The sequence below is a fragment of the Gambusia affinis genome, linkage group LG23, assembly GCF_019740435.1.
Source record: "Gambusia affinis linkage group LG23, SWU_Gaff_1.0, whole genome shotgun sequence".
Taxonomy (NCBI): domain Eukaryota; kingdom Metazoa; phylum Chordata; class Actinopteri; order Cyprinodontiformes; family Poeciliidae; genus Gambusia; species Gambusia affinis.
The window spans coordinates 9,443,262-9,471,250 of NC_057890.1; the positions used below are offsets into that span (position 1 = coordinate 9,443,262).

Consider the following 27,989-nt stretch of genomic DNA (forward strand, 5'->3'; position numbering starts at 1 on the left):
TCCAGTCGCGTCGCTTTTCTGCTGCTAAATTGGAACACAGTTACCTAATGTCAATTAAACACGCTGCTCCTGCTGTAATAATGAACGTTCAAATTAATCAATTAATCAATCAAATTAAGGATTTGAGACTTTCAAAGTAAAGTTTATGGATATCAGCAAAGAGGAGTGTTTAAAAACTAAAAATCATAACTGAAGTTTTCAAATTAGATATAAAAAAAAATGCGGAATTTAGCTTCTTTTTTTCCATGGAACAATTGCATTCAATTTCCACATTAGTCATTTTTATTTACATCTATTTTTCATATTAGGCTGGAAATTGGAAATAAAAATGTAGTTTTTCTTTATATTAAACCCTAAAACTATAAAGTGGAACTATTTCATATCAGTCGATATCAATAATTATTGATTAGTTTTAAATGTCTGTAATTCGGAATGTCTTTTGTAAGCCCATTTAACAGTGGAAAGATACTCTGTGGAAAATTAAACCTTCCAACAAATTCTATGTTTAAAATGTTTTGCTTGTTGGTATTTTTCCGTTTTCCTTTTAGTCACCTGGTTTCCAGCAGCTGAAATACCAACACGTGTAGCTCCTGCCCAGTACAGTTCAGACAAATCTTGGCAGAGACATGAAAATGTGGCTATAAAGAGCAGGACTTCAAAGAGAACCCAAATAGGGATGCAGCCTCAAGTTCCTGTCAAGACACTGCGTCCAGGAAGTCAGCTGGGGAAACTCCACACTGTCATCTGGTGTCCATAAAAGACTCAGTTCCCCTTTTAGACTTCTCTGTTTGGTATTGTTTTTATTGTTTGGTACAAGTCTGTAATAGCCGAGTTGAGTAAAATCAGGAAACCTGAAGGTGCAGACACAGGAGAAAGTAGGTGGTTTAAAAAAAAAAAGGGCCGAAGGGTTTAAATTTCAGTCACAAAAAGATTGCGACGATGCAGGGGGGCAGATGTTCATGTGTTGCTTGGCAACCGTATAGCTACAAAAGTGGGGGAAGTGTAGTGCTAGTAAATTTTTTGTTTTGTTTTTTACATAAGTGCTTTGATTAGTTTTAGAAGAAAAGACAATGGCTCATTCTATTCATGGAATATCTTGAAAAACAAAGCTAAAAGATCGAGTGGTAAGAAGTGATGAAGTGTTCTGTGGTGAAATGTACAACAGGCGTAGTATAAAAAGGAGCTAAAAACACAACATTCATAGGTTTTACAGTCTACATTTCACTTGATGACTAGAATCCATGAGAAACTCTGAATCTGCCGCTGGCGGATTTTTTTCTTTTTTGTACTCTATGGAGCTAAATTCTTATTTAAACACTGCCTCTTGGTATGGTGATCATCGTTTCCTCCTGAGTCCATGGAATATATATCTGAGAGCTGGTGGAGGATCATGGCTCTCAGGAAGAATCCGCTCATTGGCTTTCCTGTTCAGTCAGTTATAAATCTCTGTAGAAAGGAAACCTGCGGTGAACTGGACCTCAAGTTGTTCATTCTGTTGAACCGAGCGATATGCAGTACCGTGAGAAAATACTTTGAAATTTGATTTCTGACAAAGCTAAACGTGCAAATCTCGATTTCATTTTTAATGGAGTAACCCATCCAAAGCAGCCTGTGCCGACTTCAGAAATGGATTTCTCCGTTGGTAAGTTGCACACGTGTGATTGAATTGATTTGTTATTGAGTTCAAGTTTACCCTACCTAGATTACTGCCTGACATGCAGAATCAAAAAAACTTATTTAAACAAAATTTGTCTGACAACATAAATAGTCAAAGGTGTATTGATCCATGGGTGTTTGTGCTTTGGGATGTGGATTCTTCGTATCCAAATAAAAGTTTTTAGTTTCTCTGCACAAATCTCTCCCACAGTTGTTCAACATTCCCTTAATATAATTATTTCTAGGTGGTTTCTTCCTTTGTGATCACCCCTGTTCCTAGCTATGGTTTCTTGTACCTGTAAGTTTATCTTAACTTTTTTCTTTTTTTATCTCTCCCATTGTTTTGACTGCAATTGTATGCCTTAGGAACCATAGCTGATTAAACTTATAAACGTATAAGAAATTGAGATTTACGACATTTTCTGAAAAGGCTACAAAGCTATTTCAAATGCGTTGGAACTTAGTGGATCATAGAGGTTGAATTGTTTATGGCTGGTGTACTGTAATCTGTTCTCTATTGGCAGAAATCGACTAAATGGCAACAGATGAGAACAAGATGGAGGCGCAAGCTGGCAAAGGGAGAAGTTGATTACTCACGCAAAAAAACAAAAACAAAAAAAAAACAGTGAACTACTCTGAAGCTGAATAAACAATGCAAATCCTAATTGCTGGTTCAATAACTTTCGTAGTTCTGATATTATACTCATAAATGAACTGGTGTACAAGAATACCACTGCAATTCCCACTATAAATATAAACACTTTACTGTCTCACACCAGCCATTGTATTTAAATGACACTGGCAGGTTCTGCAACATATAAGTTGTCATGTTCGAATTATTAAGCATGAATTATATGTAGACAGTGATAGATGAGATCTGCACATACAATTTCCAATAAGCGGCATGAAGCAAGTCGGGCCCTAAATGGATATTCACAAAATGTACTGAATTTCACATTTATTCCACTTGTTTTTGTTAAATCAGTATTCAGGCGGTACATTCTTGCACCCTTGACAGGATAGATTCTGATTTGCACTAACACAAACATTGCTGTGCTCTATCTGAACCCTCACATCACTGCCAGGGGCTACAAATAAAGATAAGTAAATCCCAGCTTCCCTCATTCCGACCCAGGGGCTTCAAGGCTTGGGTGAACTTCTACCGTGAGCACTGAAAAGAGAACCCGAAAAAAGAAAAAGTTACACCGGCTTCTTATTCGCCATTGAAGGGTATGTGATGAACACGCAAATCAGACAGAGAACATAAAAAAAAAAATAGAAACTGTCATGGTGGGAATACATTTGGAGGTCAAATGAGTCAAAGATGGGAGAGATGCGTATAATGATGGAGACTGAGAAATACAGTTAATGGCTTCAGGCAGTATTCAGATGTGCGTAGCGGTCCGGTGCACAGACTGGCTGTAAATTATTACCAAAGTGTGCTTGCTGAAGCTGCTAGGCCCATGGCTTTCTCCGTAATTCAGAGAGACAGAAGCAAAGAGAAGGCGGCAGAGTATTAGAAAACACTAGGAATCAGGAGTTCAACACGTTCTATTAAATTTACACCGCTTTTTTTCAATTTGTACTGGGCACTTGGTCAATGGTCTCCTGTCACTTCCAGTCATGATTAGTTTCAAGGAATTATAACTTGAGCAGCCTGGAAAATGGCGCAACATAGAAATGTGAAAATTGGCGATGAATCAACCATTTTAACAAGCAGGTGTTTAGAAAAATAAATATATAAAATCTTCCCTGACTCTTTACTAACATATTTCTATTCCCCTGTCTGTTCCATTGAGATTTTCTAACCCTCAAAATACAGGTTTCCCTCTTATTGATGTGAGTGTGTGCTTGGGACTGAGTTTCCTCTTGCAGAGCAAATCTTAAAAGCCCTTAGCAGAAACCTGACACGTCCCAGAGTCCCCAAATCATCCAACCATTATCACTGCACAAAGCATTAAAACTCAACACACAGGGACAAGCACAAACACTGACTTGGGTATTCACCATCTGAGGATGTTTGTAGGGTGTTCTAACAAAAGGAGAGCAGCCAAAATACAAGCCCAACAACAGAATAATGCCCCTCTTAAAATGTAAGGGAGATGCCAAATAATTATCCCCAGCCAATGGGACTTTATAAAAATAAAATAAAAAAAAAAGCTAGGTGGAGACGCTGTAAAAACAACCCAAACTGCCTTTCTGTACCTAGAATGCATTTGACTTTCTTCCCCAGTAGCTACTGTGGCAAGTACTGAAACCTCAAGGAGTTTCAAAACTCTTGCCGCAGTCTGAATTTTCTGCTCTCAAGTTCTCTGACGGGGGGCCTACGTGAGTCTGCTTCGGTCTAAAGTTCCAGAACTCTCTTGAGGGTTCATAAAATGATTACATTTAATTTTCACAACAGAATGACACTAAAAATACCAGTAATTTTTATTTAGCTCTATTTTCCTTACTGTCAGGCTGTGAACATTGTGCAAATATCAGCATTCCACATCAGAAAATGTAGCCATCATTCAAAAAAAATGATAGTGGTTGTTCTAAATTACAAATATTTCCTGTAGTAGTTTCTATCAAAAATTATAAGTTGTTTATTTTCAAAAGGTCATGTAATGTTTGCAGGTCTAAATCTGTTTTATTTATCTCAACTAAGGGCAAAAAAAACAACTATTTGGATTCTTAAGGTTGCAGTTCCTTGTTCTATATCATCATCCTTCGTTAGATTCCCCTACAGAAAACAACTGTGGCTTGATGATAGAAAAGAAACTGAAAACTGCACCATAAGCTGAGCCAACATCCCATATTATTGTTTTGCATGTTGCAAAGGACTTTAATCACGGTGTGCTCAGAAAACATAATGGAAGCCTTTGATTTTAATGGGGTGCAAACAGCTGGATGCAGAAGCTGTACTCATTCCCACCTGGACACATTCTTGGCTGCCTCACAGCTATCAGCTAAATAAACTCCATTAAACAGTCCTGGCACTGACTCGTATTATTGAAAAGGCTTAATTATGTGTTATCTTTTTTTCCCCACTCTCCTTGTCTGCATCTGTGCTGGCATGCGCAATCTATTTCTCATTTTATCTGCAGGCCTAAATCTGTACATGTTGCCTCTCTGCCTTGCTATCCTGTGTCCTTGTCTCCTTGTGATTTTTTTTTTCTCTCTTTTTTCCTCCACGGACTGTATTGATTCTGCTTTCAATGGCAACTGTGAAAGTGAGTGTTACTTCACGCTGGGGCAGCTTGGTGTCTGTTTTCCCTTGCATGTGGTTTACCCCATTTGTGTTTGTCAGTGTGTGAATGAATCCCCACCCCCACATGTTTCTGCTAGTCAACAGAAAGAGACAAGAGGTGCCTCCGCGTAACGCTGGAACATTTTAGATTAAAACATCAACTGTCAAATCTATGTATTCTGACACTTGTGGACATTCAGTGAAAAATATAGCAGGATTTCAGTGGATTTATGTTTTTGTAATTATTTTATTTTTGGTTTCAACATTTTTTTTTTTTTTCTTGGCAGAAAAATTAAAACCAGAAATCTAGCCCACCCCCCTTCTGCCTCATGTATATGAATAAGGTTTTCTGCTTTTCTCTGAAGAATTCCAAAAAAATTCTTTTTTTTTTTTTTTTTCTTGTTTCACCCCTTTCCCCCCAGCTTTCTCCACCTCCAAGGTGCCTCTTTTACCACAATTCCACCGCGGTGATGCATGCGCCCGCCACAGAGATCAAAGATTCACAGATCGTATTTCGGTGTTTGCATTTGCACTTGTACGGGAGCTGCCAACAACCGAGCAGATCCAAAAGCACCGTGAAGACGCCTTGGGGGTAAAGGGCGCGAAATCCGGGTCTGGATGTCAGAAACTTCTACGGAATGAGCTGCCTTCATCTGCTCACCGTGAAGGTGAACCACATGCTGGGATGCCTCAAAGCGTCGTCGGTGCATTTAAGACGGCAGTCTGCAGCCAGTCCTCAGACATAAATATAGATTTAAAAATGAATGAAGCAATAACAGGCACTGTAGAGCATTGGTGACTTAAGTGGCTTTCTTTAATGGTAAAAAGGTCCCATCTGTCCAGTGACTTTTTCTCAAAAGTGGATTTTTGTGCAACCAAATCGTAAATCAAATATATAACACTCGGCTGCATTAGATATATATATATTTTTTTTTTTTTTTAATTTTTGAGTAGATGTTGATTTTTAAATGCTACTTTTCATGTTGGCTCTCAGACTGCAAATCAGGAAGTTGGACTGTTACATCTATGTGAGAAACCAAGCCGAAGGGCTTTTAAAGGTTGCAGCGTCGTTTGTGACAGTTTGAACAAAAAGCAAAATCCACCGGGACTCCAGCATGTCTGTCAGGCTCAATATGAAGGAGGGAGGCAGAGAATGAGGTCTGTGTGATAAAAAGAGAGTCTAACAAACGCTGTAAAGGTTAGTAATAGACGATAACGCATTCAAGGCCTTTCATAGAAAAGCTGCTTCTTAGTGCAGAGTTAATTAATGCTCTACTTATTTAGAAACACTGTCTTTATTTCTTTAGCCACGGGATGTGTGGAGGAGTGGGGTGTTGCCTGATTGGTTTGTTTTGATTCAACATAAATTACAGAATGTGATAAATCATGGACGCGCAGCTGCTGCTTCTCGGTCCTTCACCCTCTTCTCGGTTGTTCAGGCGTTCCCAGCGAGCTTTGCTGATGTCACTGTCGAGCTGTTGCAGCCAGATTGAAAACGCAACCCGACCATTTCATGGTCGCCTCAGACCCCTGAGAGTTACGTCCAAACACATCAGACGCGCACAGGTCAGGCCAGGATCATTGCTTTTGTCGTGCAAACCTTCGAGCTGTTCCACATTTAGTTACGCTGCAACCATAAGGAGTGGTGGAAGCATCATGCTATGGGAATGCTGGGAATGCTTTTTTTTTTCTCTACACAGGCAACCTGCCAATTAGAGGGCAATGTTTCAATTGCAGCATTGCACAAATAGGCAATTTATGAAGGTAACTAGTTGCACTGGATTTTCTTTATAGGAATTGGAGTAGAGGGAAGTAAACCCTTTTACTCCACGCTTTTCAGATTCGAGTTAAAATTGTTAATCTTCAGTTATTTTCCTTATGCTTGTACAATTGTGGTTGGTCACCCACAAAATCTCAAAGTAGTTTGAGGTCTATGTTTAAATTATGTCAAAACATAAAAAGATTTGCAAATTATTTATACTACGAATGGAAAGTAGCACCTTGTGGAATCAGTTCAAAATCTGCAAGACACTACTCGTTACATTATGCTGCATGAAACTCTGTCGCCATGTGAGCTCCAGTTGCATTTGCGTCAGCGTCTCTGAACCGCCCGGCCTCCACTGTGAGTGGAGCAGCAGTTCAGAGCCTCCTCAGCCTCCCCATCGGATCGTTATCAGAGTAAAGCCCGCTGCATCTCCCACTGAGGCAGGAGGCCCGGACCTGCCCTCCAGCGCCTTTCATCTGTGCCTGAATGCAACTCGACTCAAACACACACACAAAGCCCTCTTATTAAGGTTTTCATCAGTGTTCTCTGCACTAAACCCTGCTTTTGGGGAGCATAGAAATTACACACTGCTGCACAGAAAAAGAGGAGCAGTTTTTGAAATGATTAATCTTTACAATTATAGGATTATGGTGACCAGTCATCCTGGTTGAAATGTTTGTAACTTAAGATTTTACAGATGTTAAATATTAGTGTTAAATGGAGAATAAAGGAGGTATAATGTGTCTGAAAATTGCTGCTTGTGTTCTCTTTCTCCTGGGAAAAAACTTTATTTATTCATGTTGTGCACTAGCTTTCAAAAGGGAATTTTGTGACATATGAATGATGCAATTTGCCTGGCTGGGATACCTGACCCAACAGCGGGTTTGGTTATTTACTGCTGTACGTATATTATTAGCATGTACGCCAGCATATAAGAGACTGCTGTGATTTTGTTTTTGACTGTTCCATTGGAGCGTCTCTAAATCCTGCAAAGATGCCAGTTGTTTTATCTTGTACCTTTCCAGTTTTGGCTATTTGAATTCAACTTTTTGCTCCTATGGATTCTAAAGGAACTCCAGGTTATTGGTTGTCTTCCAGACAGAAAGAAAATGCAGCTTGGGAATCCTGTGGAATATCAGTTCTGTGCCGATCATCCGACGACTCAAAGCCTGAAATAGTGATGGCAGTACCGTGGAGATTCACCATAGACTACCATACTGTCGTTGCTCTTTAATAAACTCCTCTTGCTATGCCCATAGATGTTGTAGGTGGGATTTGATCTCATTCGTCTGAAGGAAAGGAAACATTTTATTTCCCACTGAACAAACAACAAATTGTTTTGTTTTTATTGTTTTGTTTTGTTTTTTTAAATAAGTGGATCATTTTTATTTGCGAAGATCTTTTACTTCTGACGACCCAGCAGTTGCTAATGATACATGCACAGGAGCTGGTGAGATAGTGTTCCTGACTGTGCTTTGCAGTGCCGTAAATCTCTGCTGTTTTATATCCTGCTGTGATGTGTAATCCTGTTGCCTTATCTTTCCACATCAGCCTTCCTGCCTCTGGTTTGCTTGACGAGCCAGAGCCATACGCTCAACCACACGATAACATCAGTCAGAATATTCTTAAGATGTTATTTAAAAAATGTTTTTGCTTCCTCTCTTATATTGGTCGTGTAATAGTTATAATAATAGTTTCATCTCACTGTGTCAGTGGCAGCTCTCAGTCTATATTGTCGGACTTTTTTATATCTGGTTTCTAATGTTTCCTTTTTTCTTGATCCATCAAGCAGCTGGTGTAGGAGCTCCCCATAATAATGATATTAAGATAATGACGGAAATGAAAGAACTTAATTGCCACATCAATGCAATTAGCCGCTCCATTGACCTCAGCTTACTTTTCCACTAAATGTCAGATTAATAAAATCAAAGATCATCAGTGTAAGACTGCAAAGTCTATTATGTTAACGAAAATGTAAAAGACAATCTAACAAGATGACAGAGACCTGTCTGATTGAAATCGCTCTTTAAAGTCAAAGACACGCAGACACAGTCTTATGTTGACCTTTTTTTTTTTTTTAAGGAGTACTGATCATCAAACACCTAATTTGAATGATTTCTTTTAAAAAGCGTGAATTGAGTGATTAGATTTTGAAAAAGATTGCAAACAAACTTTCCCAACAGTAATTTGTGAAAGGACCCATTTAGAAGTTGATTGCTTTTCTTTGCTGAATTGTTGGGTTCATTTAAAATGGTTAGTCTCCAGCGTTTTTTTTTTTTTTTGTTGTTGTTGTTGATGCCGTATGTAATGCAGGGGGCATCCATTTTAAATCGAGTGAAGGTCGGGGTTTTCCAAAAGCTTCAAAAAACACCTCTGGTGGTGAGATTGGAATGAAAGTCCAGCTGTGTCCACATTTGAACTGACTTGCTGCCAATTTGATGTGATTAAGAATTTCAAGGTAGTCCAATAAGTTACTTACTCCACTCTCCTATGTTGGTAGTTTTTAATTCATTTTTCAACCCTTAGTATTAGGCAGTTGTATTAGTAGCAGGAATTATGTGAATATATTGTTTATTTAAGCAGAGTAATTATAAAAATTACTTTTTAATTTTCTTAAATTTTTTTCTTTACCCCTGATGTTGATTCTGTTACTGCGTTTTCTCATGCCAGAAGTGCTGAATGTCGTTGCGTTTAACAGAGTCTCCAGTTGAAAACACGTGCTTTTTTTGGACCATGTAAACAAAGGCTGCCGGGTTGATCGTTCCTCTCGTGGCATTTTTCACGCTCTGCGGATCAGGTGAATCAGAAAAGCAGAAATTATCAGCTCACCTCACATGCACCACCTCTTTAGAAGGATTAGAGCGGGATGTAGGTGTTGCAGTTATGCTCGGTACAGCACAGACTGCTCCTCGCTCCGACTCCCACAGGCCGAGCGACTGTTCCAGCAGCTTAACTTGAGCCAGAAACAGAGCAAACGGCTCTTAGACGGAAGCTTCTCAAGCCTCTGTCGGCGTTCGGTTTTTAGATTGTAAAAGCGTTGAAATCCATTGAACCTTTGGACATTTGCACATGTTAAAACCCACAAACCTCAAGAACGATGTCATTGTTGAAAGGATTTCATGAGGAGTTTTTCAAAAACTATGAAGGGAACTCTTTTTGCTCGGCAGAGATCACAGTTGAACGTTTTGGCGGACATCCAAAATGCTGTTTGGAGGGAAACTGCCACTTTACATGAATGCACCATCCTAATGTATGGATCAGGCAGGATTTCCTTCTCAAATTCTGTGTGAGGATAAAGACAGTCACTTTTAGTTTTTCATTTTTGTGGATGGTGGACCCCAGTTTTTGGGGCAGTTGGGACCACAGATGCCCATAAAAGCTTGAAATCTGCAAATAATGAAAACCCTTTCTAAAAGTGTTTATAGTGGCATAATTTAACAGTTCAAACACCAAATATACCTTATATAGATTAATATGCACTGTGGAAAACATTGTAGCACTACTACAAACGTTAATATCGACAATTGTTGTTATTTCCACTCTTTGGGATTCAGCCAATTATCGGCAAGGGCTGTAAATGGCGTTCCTTGATTGGCTGCTTAGAAAAAGCCACCAAATTTGCATGTCAAGTAGCCTTGCATGTATGTATTTAATCTTTTCAAGTTTGCTCTTCTTTACAATATTTTAGATATGCACTACGAAAAAACATAAATTAGTCGATGAGTGAATTTTCTTTGAATAATTAGAGGTTGTGTTCCACAGAAAAATCCATGAACACTTAACTTAAAATACAAACACATTTATTTATTTATTTATTTAGTGGTTGTTTAGATGTGTAAAAATGAATAATTGACAGAGAATGGACTTTCTTAGTTTGTAATCCCAACCCTCAATTAGGGATTAGGATTAGATGCCTAGGCTCATGGACATGATTAGTCCAATGAGATGCAAACTCACCACAACCTGATATACATATCTAATGTTTGGCACAATTGTTTTGTGTGTAATGAACACTATATTTAGCTGTTTGTGATCCATTATTTCCCCTTTTAGAATGGAAACGTCCCCTTTTTTGCTGAAATAACAAATATTAATGCTTACATAAATTAAACACACATGTAGTCATTTTTCCCCATATGCCCTTTGTTCCTACACCTGTGAAACATTTCCTTTCTTGCTGTTCCACAACTCCTACCCAACAATCATAGATCAATGACATTTGTAATAAGGAAAAAATTCTAATAATCTGGAAAAAAGATGAGGGCGTGATCTGACGTGACATGTGATCTGTAGTACTTGTTGGTTGGTGGCTGTGTGAACGGGACGCATTGCCAAGGAGGGCTTTCAACCTGTGACAGATAGCTCAGTTTATGAGCTGTCCATCTGTCTAGTATGCGTGTGTATGTGCATGTATGTGTTCCACAGACACAGTCGTGTTTTCACTGACGGGTGCTGGGCTCCAGGTGGCTGCTTACTGTAATATTGCACCCTCAGTGAGCAACAACACGGGAGATGTGGGAGCCCAGCAGAGCTTGTTAGTCATAAAATCACAGCCGTTGGCGGCCTGCTGTTACCGCAACCCCGAAAACTGTAACCCGAGTAGAAGTTGTGCTCTGGGTTTTTAGGGTTATGGGTTTTATTGTTTGTACAGTCTCGAGATCTGTGAACTCTTCCAGGGGCAAGTACATAAAGTGCTCTCCAAAGGTAGTAATCTTGAACTTTTCTGCATTTTGTCACCTTAAAACCCAAATTTGCGATGACTGTTATTTGGATCTTATGACGCATTAAGTTTTTAGGGAAAGGAAAATGGCAAAATTGTAATCCCATGTAAGAGGCATGGCAATGGGGAACACAGCTCATAGCTCAGATGGGGGAAAATCTGTTGAAGGGACAGCTATTAGTTTTACATGCTGCAAATTGGCAATAGGGTATTTATAATGCCAAACACAAAAAGGTAAGTATGGTAAAAGCACATATTAACTTGAGGACCACTGGGATAGACTACCAGAAACACAAACAACAAATATAGGCATACAAATGCTATGCATTGAATATTTCACACATTAGCATGTGTAAAAACAGTAAGAACTGTCAGTGGCATACACAAAGGTAAACACTGCTGTTATTACTAGCACGGTAAGGATTTGACCCTTTATTTTGGCTATGGCTATTAAAGTGGTTAGAAGCTTTTAATTTGAAAAACTCAACATCTATCCATCTTGCCTAAAACAGTTAAGTTGGGAAAAAAATGGTTTAAGTGGTACATTATAACAGTTTAAGTTTCTAAAATAGAAGCCCTTGCTCGTGTATGTAAAAGTATTATTGGTAAGTTCAAACATTGACCTAGTCCAAGCACCAGGCTGGAGATGTCCAATTAGAAATGGCGGCCGGTAAATGATAAAATGCTGCCTCATCTCCAAGACACCGCACAGTCGCAGCAACTTGTTTTCAATGGCAAAGAAGAAAAACATCTTGATGTCAGATCTCACTTGCGCTCCGTGAGGTTTTTGGTGGTAAAGCTCTGTGTATCAGAGAAGCACTTAAACTTGAGAAGAGAGCGACGAGATGAAAGGCACGGCAGCGTCTCCCAGACATTTGATCACAGCACAGGAAACACTTGCAAATAACACAATCCCGTCGTGTTCGAGTTGCGAATCCTCACCTGCGACCGAGTGTGATTTGGAGCCTCAAAACTCTGAGAAATCATTTACGGTGCTGCTTTTCACCGCCACTGCATGGAGAGAGAATGAGAGACTATTTTTACACCAAGCATGGAGAACAAAGTGAAAATCCTTCAGAGGGGAGAAAAACTGTGATGCTACAGTCTTTTTGAGAGAATATGTAGACGCAGCTTTATCATTTTTGTTGTTTTCTTCCAACCTGTGAAGATCAGTGTGAAAAAAGTAACCATGTACTACTTAATGACTGATTTATTTATACCAACTGCTAGCAGGTTGGTCGACATAAACCTATTTGGAAGAAAGAGAAGATTCATAGAAATTTTGTTGCTCCAAGCTGTTGGTTCAAAGATGTTAAAAGGTGACAAAAAATAGTCCCTGTATATATGAATGGAGTGATTGTTGAATTGATTCTTAATAAGCTCAGGCTTGGTTTAACAACTATCATGACTCCTATGTTGCGTAAATTGCTACAGGAGTAGAAATTGAGAGTGTTTAGGGGCACTTTTATTTTGATTCGCCTTTTTTATTTATTTATTATTTTTACAGAAAGTCATATTGTCTGCAAAATATCTTTATACTGAACCACAGCCGTTAGTATGGCATGAGTACATGATTCATGTGTTTTTGTGATCCATGGACTGACTGAACATAGACTTTGACTAAAATGCAATAAGCAGGACTAATCCTGCAAAAAGCAAAGTAAATAACTCCGATTCCTCTTGAAGATTCCTCATGTCTTTTAAAAAGTGCAATGTGCATGGAAGAGTATTTTTTTCTTTTCCCTACCAAAGCACAGCCTATTTTCATGGCTATATTTAGAGGTCTGCTTCTGCTGGAGGTGAGGATATATCCTGTTGTGTGTGAGGTAAGGGAGGCATATGGTTTTTTTTTTCTTTTTTTGTTTCCTCCTCCCCATCTGACCCCCGTTTCCTGGTGTGAATTAAATCAGAGCTGAAAAGTGCTAAGAAGCTATGAAATGGAATGGTCTCTGGAGATAAGCCAGTGTCGCGTCTGATTCGTCCGCCGGGGTTAGAGTCAGGCTCGCTTGTGTGCGCTCTCACTTTATGGCCTTCTAAACCAGTAGCTTGTGGTGGTTTGAAGCCCATAAAATGAGAGGAGACACACACACAAAAAAAGAAACCAAAGCTGCACCAAAATGAAACTGGAGCGCTTCGGCCACCTTTGTTTACTTTAACTTGTTTGTGCTTCAAAAACCAGTACGTCCAACTCATTCGAGAGAGCAACAGAAATTCCTCTCCCTTTTGCCGTTCCACCCCAACCCGGCTTGATTTATGTGCCACAGATGTTGCATGGGCAGAGATGAAAAGAGGATGGTGGTCAAGCAGCGGAAAAGACGACCTATCTTCATCGGCCGATGACGCCACAGACAAACATCCGACTCCACGTGAGACACACGACTTCTTCTGACAAAGCTCAGGATGAACGTGGAGAGATGGAGGGATGTTGAGTAGGGACAGAGTGATAGGGCGAAGACGAGATGACGGGGAGGAAGATGAAATGACAGGAATAGCACCTGAAAACACTGCTGGATGCTTGATGTGCCCTAAATCTGACACCGTAATCCTCTGATGGTCTGTTCAGTGAGCAGACATGCCACCTTTGATCTCTCACCCCGTTTTTTCTGTCCAGCAGTTGTTACTTCATCTGTCAATTGTTAGCCTTCTGAGTTATTTTTGGGTCTTTGCAAGCAAACTCACCTTCACTTCCAAGTTCTCCCAGAACCTTTAAAACACTCAATTTTATTGGGTTTATTTTTGATTTTAACTCTCCTACCAGATTGTTAAACTGAACTGTGTTTTTTTTAGACTAAAAAGACAGCTCAAACTGAAAAGCTCAAGTTTGGCCATTTGTCTGTGATTTGGTTCATTATCTGTGTAGAAACCCCACAAGACAACACAAACAGACTGAATGCATTGCTTATTTTATCAATTCGTTTGTCATTATTCTGAAATCTAGCACTATACAGCTGTGCAACTGCCAAATATTGTTTCTCCATCTTCCAGAGCCAAGTGTGAACAATTATTGAGTAGATTAAATGGTATTGTTTATGTCAATGATTTAATGAGGTGCAATAAATCAGGATTAAAAAAACAAAACAAAATTTAATTCAGCAGGAGAGCAGAAAAGTAAACGAAAACTACTATAACTTTTATACTCAACATTTTATTTTAGCAGGTTTAGTGAGAAACATCTTGCTGAGATCCAGAGATGTTTTTTTTTTGTTGTTGTTTGTTTTTTGGTTTTCACTTGTTAATATTTTGATCAGGTATGATTTCTTATTGTTGCTACAATATCTTCCCATACCAATTTATTCCATTGTGTTAAGTTCCTTGGGGTTTTTTTAATACTAAATTTTTCTTGCGTTTCTTCTGCAAACTCCCTCCATCAGCTGCTCTGCGTTAACCTGACTGCGCTCATCTGGTTTCCATGTCACTAATCACACCTTTGCATTCAAGCTCCATGGTTTTTACAGTTCAGTGCCATGTTCTGTTCCTTTTATTCCTCTTCTATAAGTTCTTCATTTTCTTTCATCCTCATTGCTGCGCACCTGCGAATGTGTTTCTGAAGCTCAATCATAACAATTAACAAAACTGCAAGAAATTAAGTTTTGTTTGTTTGCTTGTTCTTTTAGTTTTAAGAAAATACAAAACCTTAATTCATGAAGGCGCCGCATTAGGTTGGGCCTTTAGAGTGCTGTAATATCCAATTTTAACAACTTTCTTTGAAAGGTTGTTTTATTCCAAAGTTTTGGAAAAGTTATTCCAAAATTTAACAACTTTTGAAAGTGGAAGGTGCAGAAAAGATTTTCTTGGTGAATCCTGCTTAGCTAAAGAGTGGAAACTTGGGTCTTGGAATGGGATCTCACTGTTTGAATTCATCTTAGAAATCTAAGCACAGTTGGAATGATGGTGATGATTGGCGCAACGACCGCCAAGATGGACCCTTTATTCTTTTTAGGAATTCTCACATCAGGGGGCATCCTTGTTGATTTGTACTTTTAATTCTTAAGATTCTCACTGCGGAATCCAACTTTCTTACCACGACGGGCTGCTTTTGTCTTGGCGTTCCAGCTCAGGCTAATCCTTTCTGTGTAATCACTTCTTCCCTTCTTTATCACCACATTAAATGGGAAGCTTAATCATTCATTTGGCGATATAGAACTACCTCTTGTTTCCTCTTCATATACAAAAAAATGCACTCTGGCTTTAATCTCCTATCCTCTCCGGGGTGATTCCATGGGGTTTCTTGGCTTACTTTATTCCTTTGCTCATGGTTTATTTATATGTTAAATAGAGCATTCCAACACTTCCAGCCTGCACCAATCACAAATATCAAAGCTACGGGATGTGGTGGTTCAACACTGTAAAAAAAAATTAAAATAATAAAAAATAATAATCCCACTCTGTAAGAAAGCATACCGTGACAGTTACCTTAACACATGAATGAGGAAGAGCCTCAGGTTGCTTGCTTTTTCTGCTCACAACCCGCCGTACGAACTACAAAGGTGGGGTGGGTAAAGTGGACATGCGAGCTGGTGATGAGGCTCAAAGAAGCGAGTCACTTTTGACACTTCAAAGAATTTTAAACGCTCTATCCGCCGCATGAGGAATGCAGAGAGGGTGTTTGTCAGGATCCTTTGTACTTGGAGGCAACAGCAGCTACACCCAGGTGATGCGAGGGGGAGCAGCAGTAGAAGAAAAAAGAAAAAAAAAAACAGAGTTGTGTGAATTTGTGTCAGATGATTTTCATTTAATGTTTTCTTTGATATTTTAGTTCATTTGTCTGCTCCCTCATTTGAGATTCCCATGAATTTTTCATGCACAGTTTTTTACCCGGCCAACTGAATCTGTCCAAGAGGCTTCTACATTACTCCAAGGTCATGATTTAAATCAGCACCATGATCCCCTACGCAAAGAACATGCATTTTTCTGTCAAAATGTAAATCGCTGTATGTTTTATTTATGGCCCTACAGAGCAAAAATAATTTTATAATTTGAAAAGAGCAGCTAAAAACTTAAACGAGTACGTTCACCAAGACGATCTAAAAACAAACCTAATGGTCAGCTGATATGTGGAGTTGTAAGTGCTAAAATGAAACGCTGACGTCAATGTGATACTACAACTCCCAGAATGCTTTGCTATTTTTTTCCCCCTCTGGCCGAGCTCCCAATGAAGTTGCGTTAAAGTGCTGCTCGGAAATTCCCCTACTAAAATCACAGCTTCAACTTGAGTCTACGATCATTTGAAGAAAAGGAGAGTTGTACTTTTAAAAACTAACTTTAAGTAAAATTGTTAAGCATGCAAATTAGTACGTAGGCAGTGGACTTTAACTAAATTGTCTTTTAAATGCATTTCTATTCCGTTGCCACAGTCATTGTGATACTAAAACAGCAAAAGGTCATTTTCTGTCTTCACACGCAGACTGAAGTTTTAATAAATTATCAATCTGTTTTGAATAAGCCAATTTCCTCAGCAGGAACTCAAGTTTGAACCGTCTGAGAATATTTTATTGGGTACCAATTTCGGCTTTGTTATACAGTGTCCTTGTTTTCTTACTATGCCTACATTATGGAGGGCCCATTCAGACATCTTGGAGTAAAAATGTTTTTGGCAAAGCACTTTATATTAATGCTTGAATGGGGAACTTTCAATCTCAGTCTCCACTGTTTTGCCAGCATTCTGTTTGTGGTCAAATGCTCTCTAAGGGCCAGAAACATAAGTTTTGGTCTCATCCAACCAGGATAACATCTTTCAAGTTGGCTGGGTCTCAGTTTGAGTCACTCTTCTTCTTTTAGTGAGCAACTAACAGTTATGCACTTGTTCTCTCAACAAATTCTACCACTTGAGCTTTGCATCTCTGCAGCTCTTCCGTTGACTTCTGCTTCTCTGATTAATGCTGATCTTGCAGTTTTGCTATACCCTTAACATTTTGAAAGATGTCCTTGGTCGCTTTAATCATGCAAGTTAAATCTTATTGAGAAAATAAATTCTGATTTGTGTCAGGCTTGTTGCAACATCATACTTTGATATGTGGATTGAACTTAACTTTGTATTCGACTTCTCATGACTTTCCCTGATCTTTTTGGTGTTTTGTCTTCATAATGCTGTTTGTTCACAAGTGTTTTCTTGCGAATCTTAGGTACTTTCACACAGCATCTATAGTTGCTGTGTGAAAGCAACTATAGATTCTTAGGGGCTCTTGTTTATTAAACAAATGACTTAAATAGGTAGAATAGTTTACTTGTATTTTATTTAGGTTTATCCAAGTAAATCGGGCTAAACGAAAGAAATACATTTTAGGATTTTTTTTTCCATGTTTAAATATTGAAAACCATTCATTTACGTTTTGCTTCAGTATTATGTGCTATGTGGTGTGGTCTATGTGAGCCTGTTGCTTAAACTCTAAACACGTTGACTTACGTGGTTAAACATACAGCAATGTCCCCCCCACCCCCGCTTCCACCAGCCCATCACAGACCAATGTACTTCGGAAAGCAAAACATTTCCGGAGCCAGCCCCTAAATGCGGACTAAACTCGTGGTTGTCATGTTTCCCACAGACCCTGAAGGTGGCACGACTCCGTACCACTACGAGCAGCAGCAGCAGCAACGGCAGCGGCTGTGTATGTGGTGGAGGCGACGCTTTCTCCTTTCTGTAACCTAAACAATGACTCCTGCTACCGAGCGGAGGAGAGCCCACTAATAGAATGCTTCTCACACACCTAGAACCCGACGTTTCGCTGCTATTCCGTCCGCTCGCTTAAATGTCCCGAGCGTAAACATGTGGATACCTACAGAACATGAGAAATACGGCGTCGGTGAGTTTTATTATTGCACGTTTTATTATTGATATTCTCAGTTAAACGAAAAACGGTTGCCATATTCTTCTAGCGCACACAAGTGCATTTGTGTGTAAATAAATGTGTGGATTGTGAACTAGATCTATGACTTGGGCATTGTTTGCTATTATTATTTTTATTATTAGTTTTATTTATAAAGCATAATTTTCCTGGGCTATTTCAGTTTTAATTGAGTCCCACATCGCGAAGCATATCTATGATTTTCTACTAGAGAACCCTATAGTTTAATGCTTATGTTGTTGGGTTTTTTTATTATTATTATTTTTATTTTCGCTGTATTTTGCTGTGACATTAACCGGACGGCGTTTCTAAAAATAAATAAATAAATTTTAAAAATCACTGTTTCTGTTCTTCTGTCTGTTTGAATGGGAACCCCAGCTAAGTTTCGGGCAGTCGCTGAATGTCGAAGTATATCTGTACAAATTATCCGAGAGAAACCCCGTTATAGATGGAGAAAAAAAGTACTTAGGAGGTCCTCGGTAAACCGGCGCGATCTCGGGGTGAAATAGACATGGACGCGTGGAGATCATTGTAGCAGTGTGTACATGTGTGTGTGTCTCCTCCACATTGCATTGTTCCAGACAGTCTGGGGATCACGCACTCAAACAAGCGACAACAACGCGAGATATGCCAATTGTTGTTGCAACAATCCCGCCGGTAGACTTTGTCCTGTTGATGTGTTTGCGCGGATTTCCGTATTTGTCTGCAAAACCTGGTGCTGCTTCTTGAACTGGGGATGGTGGGAGGGGGGGCGGGGGGGATCAATCAGGAGGGATATGAGTCTGTCATATGGACATTCCCTGGAGAGATCTGCTCCGTGGAGATGCTTTCGGTCAATGCATGCCTCAACAGTTTCATTCAAAGGGACTCAATCAATGAGTGGGAGTATTTGCCACCCTATTAAAACCGATTTAAACTGCAATTTGTTACTGGAGGAAGATTGTGGTTGGGGGACATATGGTTTTGCGTTGAAAAGTGTCCCACAAAACCCAGCACTTTAACACTATCACCTGCAGTTTGTGAAGAACGTTGAACCCAGCATTTGGTCTCCAATTGTCATTGTCACCTGACCGCTTTGCAAAATATTTCCCCTGGTGATTGTTTGTTTCCCTTCCCTACCCGACTTAAGTCGCTGCACAGTTATGGCTTATTTGATCCTGTGCTACACACTCCTCTAGAGCCCACAACCCCTATATTTGCAGAGACAAATGGATTTAAGCCCATTTAGCTACTTAAACCCACACCCGGCTGTCAAAGTTCACTCTGCTGAATTAAAGGAGGTCATTTAGTTTGGAGGCTAAATAGTTACCATTGTCCCAAGACTTCTTAAGGGTGCCCAGTTAATTGGATTAATTTTTCTCAATTTTTTCCCCGGTTTTGAACAATACCAGCAGTAAGACTCTTAATTGGCTGTGATTTATTCCTTAAGACGTGTTGGCAGCCACAGACTTCCTTTTGAGCTGTTTCTCTGTTGAGGAAGGAACAGCAGTGTTTTCCTGTTGTGAAATTCAGCTAGCATTATCCACAAGCACACAGACACACATGGCCACGCACACACGCATGCACACGAACACCATCAAACATGAGTAGAAGCTGTTTTATAGCACAGATTGGTCAGTGCAACTTAAGCTACAGCATGTGAACTGGATGAAATCAGAGGGTCAATTTGTCTGGTTGGTGTCTGGAGAGGATTTAACTCATTCTGTTAGATCAGCTGAATCAATATGGATTGAAGAAAAGCTTTTCTGTGCTTAAGGAGCATCACAAAGGTGAAGGTTGAAATTTAAAGGGACACGCTTATTTGATGATCAAAAGTCAAAAGCATCAACATTTGTGCCATAATAATGACATATTGTTTTGTGTAACATGAAATAGACAAATGATGATGTTACTAAATGACACATTAGTATGCTGAGTGAAAAAGTCAGATTGAGAAAAACTGAGCACTTTTCTTTTGTGAAGGGGGAGGAAGAAGAAGTGATTCTTATTTGTACCTGCAATTTTTTGTATTTCAGATAAAGTGGGGGATTTTTTGAAGTCAAGAGCTGACTGGGAACACCTGAACCTAGTGTACTGTCTCTATAGACTAGATTGACCTGGGAATGTTTGGGAATACATTCTGCCATTTCTTTTAACAGACTTTGGGTGTATTATTGTACAATTATTGGTAATGTTGCCTTCAAGGAGAAGGTCCTTGGTTTGTTTGACATTTGCATGTTGTAACCCTGCACATGCCTGCTCTTTGGATACTTCTACAGTCTAAGAACACACATGTTAGGTTTATATGGCTTGGGTGTAAATGTGTTCATGTATAATAGTCTCTATGCTGCTCCCTAATGGACTGGAAATCAATTTGCCACTGGACGTTTGTGTTTTTTGCTCCAGTCATGACCCTGCTAGGGTAAAAGTTAAAGAAAATGGTTAAATGGATCAGATGTTATTCATCTTATTGTACAACAAAATCACTGATGTTCAACAGCCCTACTTGGGTTTTACCAAGAATAAGTGAACCAAAGTTGATATAAAACGTGCTGTAGAAATCCCAATTTTGTTAATGTTTAATGGTGTGATTGTCCATCCATGCTGTGGAATTATGGGCTAGGCTGCCCTTTTCCAATATAGCAAAGATTTCACTACAACCTTAGATCATAACTTGAGGTGTCTCCAGTAACCCATGCTATTACAAGACAAAAAATCAGATTACTGGAATCCAGACTGCTTATTTGAGAGGACAAACCGTCATATCAGTTCTGACCATTGAGCTCCACCAGAAATCTCTGGAAAGAACAGCCAGTTTATTACAGTATCTCCCAGGAGTTTATACAACATGCAACATCCTTTTTTATGTTACAACAGTCAGTAATATCGTTGTTCTGGAGATGCTGTGTAACTCCTTATGTTAGCCATTTTAAACGTGACTGTGATCTCCAGGTTCTTTCAACAAACATTCACATCCCTATTTCACAGGGAACCTTATTTTTTATTCTCTTTTCTTTTTTTTGATGGTTGAGTTTCCTTAGATCCTCACAGGAGCATTTTATCTCGGGGGGCAAATCAGGATGAGCTCAGAACGCCTCTCTGTCTAATTGGGAATTTGTGGTGTTTGATGTCAATTTGACTTATGAGCAAAAATTGTGGCCCCCTGGATGATGGGAGCCAATGCCATTCATGAAATATGGATGGAGTCTTAGCAGGTAGACATCCGGATGCCCATTAGGTCATTAGTGGGGTAATTATTGGTTAATAAAATATTACAAGAAGGTTATAAGATTAAAGAGAGATGGCCTATCTGATTCTATAATTGAGGGGATGAGAGTTTAGACTTAACAGTGCTTTGTATCTTTTCTTTCAACTCCATATAGGTTGAGATTACATAGGAATAACAAAAGACATTGTCGTGATATTGATTTGTAATGTCTCACATATCTTAGAATGTCTATAAGAACTTAGAGAGCAGTCCGTCACAGATGTCACATACCCTTTGACTCGTCCACGGGCTACACAAACCACTTGAGGCTGCACTGTTACGTTTTGGAGAGATTAGACGTTCGACAGGGCGAAGCCTTTTTCTCCTCATTAAGGCCTTTTGATTCAGCCAATCAACCGTGTCATTGCTCATCAGAATTCCGACAAGTAATTAAAACATTTTTAACGAGCCCGTCCTGGATCCGTTCTCGCCCAAGCGGAATTCTTCTCCAGTGGTTGTGAGAAGAATAGTTTTCTATTCATCCGTTTTCTTTTTCTGCGAGTGCTGTGGCAAAACAAGCTAGGAGCATCAAAAAAAAAAAAAAAAGTGAGAAGGTTGCAGCATGATAGACTGCTCATGCTTGGCTGAGATAGAGGGCGAAGATTAGGCCTCAGGCTTTCCTGCTGACATTACGTCTTCCTCCCTTGGGAGCTTGTCGCTAGTTGATGGGGTGGTGGTGGTGGGGGGGGTTAGGGTGCTGGCGCGTGTCAGGGGTGGACTCATTGTCGGGTCGACTGCCTTGCCCTCAAATTCAACCCCTTCGTTATCCCCCCACGCCGCAGGGGATTAGCAGGTTGTTTTGGTTGGGGGCCCTGAGGCTCATTCCACCATTATACCCATGATTTCTTAATGCAGCAAACCCCAGGGCAACGCATGGGGGGATGGTGGGTAACAGGGGTGTGGCGAGGTGAGACCTACCAGCATGTAATTGCTTCATCTCCTTTTGTAGAGATGGAAGCCTTTCTCTGCTGTGTGACTCTCCAACAGATATACAAACTAGCTTCTTGTCACTAGAGAACCATCAAGCACATTTTAGGCTCCCTTGTGAATAAAACAGATTGGACAATACTCTGTTACCTTTTCAATTTCAGCAATCTAGTTTTATTTAAGCTGTTTCATAGTGCACAGAAATCTACATGGACATGTGACTTGATGTGCTTGTTCATCAGTAATTTACTTGGTTCAACGAAGCAAATACTTCAACAAGAAAATGTTTCTTTTCTGGCACACTCAATCAGCACTACTACACCCATTGTTTGTTTTATTAAAATACATTGTTTGATTTTTCATAGGTCCACTGGTTTATGTGACTCATACAAAAACCAGATGGTTTTTGAGGAAGCCTGTGGGTTGTGGGGGGTCTTAGCTGCATTTCCTTTGCAGTGGCAGTGTAGCCTGCTCACAATAGAAAGATGGTGCATCATCTCATAGATGCATGATTGAGTGAGTACCAGTTAACCAGAATGCATATAAGTAATGTTAATGACCATTATTTCAATTTGATTTGACATAAATTATTTCTCATTTGCAACTCTGTTGGCTTGTTTAATAGGTCATGTTCATCCAACCTGTAGATTATTTGTTTTATCAGCAAAATAAGAAAATCAGAAAACCAGCAAATGCGTGAGTTTGCATACACATCAAATGTTTTTTTAATTCATGCATATATGTGGATGTTCATGCAGATAATATATCATCAAAAGTTACTATAGCAATTTCAAAATAATCCACATTATGCACGTGTTAAAGTTAGCATAATGTGAAATGGAAAGGCTGGATTAACAGACAATTGTGTAGAAATTGTTCTGTGCAAAAATGAAATGCTTTGCTAATAAAGCACTTATTACAGACCGAGAACTCACCCCATTATGAAACTCCATTATAATATTGCAAGCCAGCAATCAAACAAGAATTGAAAAAAATGCTGTCAGTGATGCCCTCAATTTTTAAAAAGAAATTGAGGGCCGATTGGGGTGACGACTGACATTTATAGCGAAATAACAGAAAATTGAGTTGTAATAATTAAATAATCAAGAGTGTGTTTTTTAAAGGAAAATGTTAGCACATTTATGTTGTATAGAAGAAGATGGAGGGGGAAAAAAAATCAGCATTTTATTATAAGTTAGGGTGAGATGATATGGCTGAAAAACTTCGCAGGATGTAAGCATTTCATATCAGTCAATACTGATAATTGTGTCAATAATTGTTGTAAATAATTTTCTAAATAATTTTGTTGTGAATATGTAAATATGGTGGCATGACCTTTCCTGTTTTGTTTTGTCTTCAATCAACGCCATTTTTTTATTTTTAAGCAGTTGTGAGGAACTGCGTGGTAAAACCTGAAACAGTTGTTGTACAAGCTGTTGCTAGGCGACAGTGAGTTAGTTGATGCAGCCAATTTCGCTTAGCGTGGCCGTGACAGGTTGAGCAGTTAAATCCCTTTCCTCTGCCTACATCTCCCAGAAGACTGTGTGGTTCTATAGATATTGCTCGTGTGTCTGTTGGAATATATTAATGATTTATTGTCCTACACTGAGTGAGCATTATCACTATTACATAACTAGTTACAATAGAAAATGAGAAAATATGTAACTTTCGAAGTAAAAACTAGAATTTTTTTCTAAAAATGAGGCAACAATTGTTTTGTTTAATCTTGTTTTTTTTTTTTTTTTTGCAGTGAGTTGGCTGATGCCTACTTTTGTTTTTTTGTTGCGAAGAACGTATCCTGCTATTTGCTCATAGTCGTTAGTAGCATTTCCATTTATTTGACAACTAGTTCCACACTGCTATGCAGCAGTGATGTAGATTAGATCTCAAATGCTAATTTGTCAGATGGTTTATGATTGTGTATGGAAAACACAGGCCACACAAAATCATTGTTTAATATGAAGTGATTTTACACCACTTTATTTTCAATTGCAAACTGCGATGCGTATTGATGCGAGATGCATCACTTCATGAACAGCTGGATTATGGCTGACTTTAAACATCCCAGTGAAAGTGTAGCCACTTGCACAGTTCAAGTCATCTCATTGGAGTGTCATTACATTTTTTAAAGCGGAAAAATCTGTCACGTGGGTTGGAAAATCAGTACGCTGAAGCAGGTGGAAGTTATCAATTGTAAGGGAACAAACATCAACTGGTTAGACATGCTGCTTTTGTTATCGTTTTGTTTTTCCAAGCAGCTTGAATGGTGAACTGGTGGAAGTTCTCCTTCCTCAATATCAGTCTGTGATTTCTGTGTCAGAGATGTTAATGGGATGTGTCCCATTAGGAATTCAACCATTTAACTGATCAGTAGCATCCCTGCAGCAGAGGCAATGGAGGCATGTGCTACATGTTTGTGTATTTGCTGTTTGTGTGGGCAGAGGGAAGAATGACAGGCATGCCTCCCTTCATAAATGAAGAGCGGCTGCCAGTGGCAATCAATGTGAGTGACAGTTTGAGAGGAGCTGTTTATGCATGCAGAAACACTTGTTTTTAATTTTCTCATTTAGGGCACAAGACTCGTTTCCTGGACTGGCATCAGTTTTTGGCTCGAATGCGTTTGGTTTTTCAGGCATCTGTGCATTGATCATAGAGGAAGTGGTCATTGATTTGGAGTTACCCAAAGCACTAATGTGACCTCAAAGCACCATTTTAAACCTCATTTGATGATAGTTACACGTACCTCCAGTCTTTTTTTTTTTACTAAAACGAATGTGCTTGCTTCATTGTTAACATGCTAGTAAAAGGAGTTCAATCTCAGGGCTTTTGGAAAACAGACTCAGGCCTTGTGAATGAACTAACTTTTGAATAGATTTATCTTTACAGTCTTCTCAAGGCTTTTTCTTATTTGTACTTTTTGTCAACCATATTTTTTCTTTCCATTTATGTGCACTGAGAATATAAACAAGTTCTTTAGCAATTACCTTTTATGACTTAATCTTGTTGTAGGGACTTAATGACTCTTTCCAGGACAACCTTCAAATAAGCAATACACCTGGGGGCTGTATAAAACCTTACATTGCCATATTATAACATTTCTTTATTAGAACTGTCACTTCATCAAATTAGCTCAAGTAAGTTCAGTTTCTCAATTGAGTCGCTGAAATGGTATCAAAATCTTTTTTGAAGAGCTTCCAATGTACAGAGTGGACCCCACCAAAATCTGGATGTCATATTGCTTCTCAAGTGCGTTATAGATCAGACCCCTTGAGAATTTATGAGCTGTGATCGGGGTTAACACCAAGATTGGTGTAGATGTGGGAGATGGAGGAAGAAAGGGAGGTGAAACCCGATTACGACCTTGACTGGGAGTTCACAGAGCAGTGGCGTCTGAATTTCCCTCCGAAGTCTGTTCCGATGTTTTTTAGTGCTTCAATTAAATAGGAATTGCATTGTATTTCTCCTTTCATCAGTTTGCTTGTCCCTCATGTTTTCTTCCTCTCTCTGGCTCGTTCTCGTAGGGTGAGCTCTTTACAGAGACAGCAGGTCGCACTGTGATGACCCCATCTTTTTTTTTCCCCGCCTCTATTTCCTTAGCTACTGCTCACTCATTCCTGTTCTGTCTGGATTTTTCTTTCCTTTTTCTTCGTAGCCTCCTTCCCAGGGTCCATGCCGCTGACTTTTTTTCTCCCGCCTTTATCTCTCTTGCACATACATCCTTTTTCTCACCCCCTCTCTGCTCTCAATCCATACTCACCTGTCCTAGAAATCCCCTGATACACTGTGTGTGTGCGCGTGCGCTCGCTTCGTATGTGAATTTGCGCACTCTATTTTGCACGCGTGTGTTCATGTTGGCCTCGGCAGACTACATGTCTGAAGATGATAAAACGCCATAGATACTCCCCTTTGGCTTTGGAGTAGAGCTGTAGATACAGAAGATCTTCCACATCCGATTTTTACACACCTTGTTATCACTTCCTGCACAACGTTTTGCTATTTATTGAAATAGATTCTCAGTCGAGTTTTGAAAATAACCACAATGTAAATTTAGGACATTTGATGTTTTAAGTGTATATTCATATATTTTTGTGTTGTAACTCATTTGGATGGACTGAAGAGCAGAGTCTCCAACAATATTAGCTTTGACTTCGCTTTCACAAGAAATCTAGTTTCACCTGTACAATGCTTGATAGATTGGTTAATATCTGTGTGTGCGTGTGCGCTTGTGTGTGTGTGTTGCAGATAGGACTGTGGCATATTGGTTTCAATCTAATCAAGTCCGTCCCTTCATTGGCGCCCCCTTTTTTGAATTTGGTTTAAAAAATTACTGATCTCATAACATTTATGTGTAGTAGTTTATTACACCTGTCATTCAAACACAATAGTGTGTAAATATTGTTGCACTAGCCTTCCCAGCTACCTATTGAGGTTCTTTGTATTAGCATCTCTTGTGTCCTGTGTCTATAATATTGCATACTTAGTCGTAGGAGTGACCATGAAAATCTCTGCCAGACTGCAGGTATGTAATATTAGTGAGTATTGGCTATGGGGCCGTGGCTGTGACATTGATCGATTGTAGACCCTTCTCTGTCCTCCCTGAGATTGAACTGCTTTCACTCCACTGCTCCCCCGCTTCTCTGTAAAGATCACAGTGGGGAGGATCAAGGATCAACTGCAGCTTTACCGATAACTCTCAGACCTGGGCTTGCTTCTGTGGGCAGCGTTATTACCCGCTCTGTGTGTTTTTCTGCAATACTTCTTCGGGTACCTCTGATTTTGTTCAATTGCCACCACATTTGCACTTTGTCCCCCATGTAGGTCTGTACATGCGAGCTGTTCGTTTCCTGCTCTTTTCATGAGACGGTGGTCTGGCCTGTCAACAAGTCAACCTGCTGCAAGTGATGGGCTGGCGTGCTGCCTGTCCCCAATACTCTTGTTGCCTCCCTCTCATTTCCTTTCACTGCCATGGCAGAATTGCCACTTTGATATCAGGCTGTCTTTCTAAAGGGTTCTTTTTTCTTTTTTTTTAGTGCTTCACTTTGTTGTAGATGCCCTTTTTCACCTAGTATAAGAAACCTATCTGCTATATTGTCAGCAAGATTGATTCACACATTGAAACTGACTTACACTAAGGAGGTTATTGGACAAGTGACTGCTTTTCTTTTTGTTCTTCATTTAGATGCAACATTGGGATTCAATACTGTGAAACGAGATTTCCTCCACTAAAAGTCAGCCAGTGGCTCTATGACTGACTGCCTCCTCTCATTTGAACAATTCCCATATATTCCTAAATAAATTGTGTGGGTGTAAAGCATTATTGCCTCAGAGAGTCTGTTTAATTCATCAGGTTTACTAAACCCCCAACTGTGACCCAGTTCACTTTTTACATCTCTTCCCATCAGCCTTCATCAGGGACTCTTACTATTTGGAACATTTATCCACATCAGAGGAAAAGCTCTCCAACCACACAGACAGAAAGTGAGTTTTTAGTTAAAGGGTTTAAATTAATAACGATTGATTGTAATAATGAAGAAATGCAGACAAAATTTGAGCTACTGGTTTGTCTGTAGGGGAAAACCATGAGTCATTTCCTGTCTATC

The 27,989-nt window shown here is 39.5% G+C and overlaps 1 protein-coding gene across 3 annotated transcripts in view; it reads left to right on the forward strand.

Moving 5' to 3' along the window:
- dock4b (dedicator of cytokinesis 4b) overlaps window positions 1-27,989 on the forward strand; it is a 183,004-nt gene that overhangs the window by 41,721 nt on the left and 113,294 nt on the right. For 2 of the 3 annotated variants that reach the window (XM_044108066.1, XM_044108068.1), the window contains exon 3: window positions 17,916-18,173. The exons of the other annotated variant lie outside the window; for it this stretch is intronic. In XM_044108066.1, the coding sequence (XP_043964001.1) occupies window positions 18,137-18,173 (37 nt within the window). In that variant the 5' untranslated portion in view covers window positions 17,916-18,136. The remainder of the gene's footprint in view (window positions 1-17,915; window positions 18,174-27,989) is intronic. 3 annotated transcript variants of the gene reach the window in all.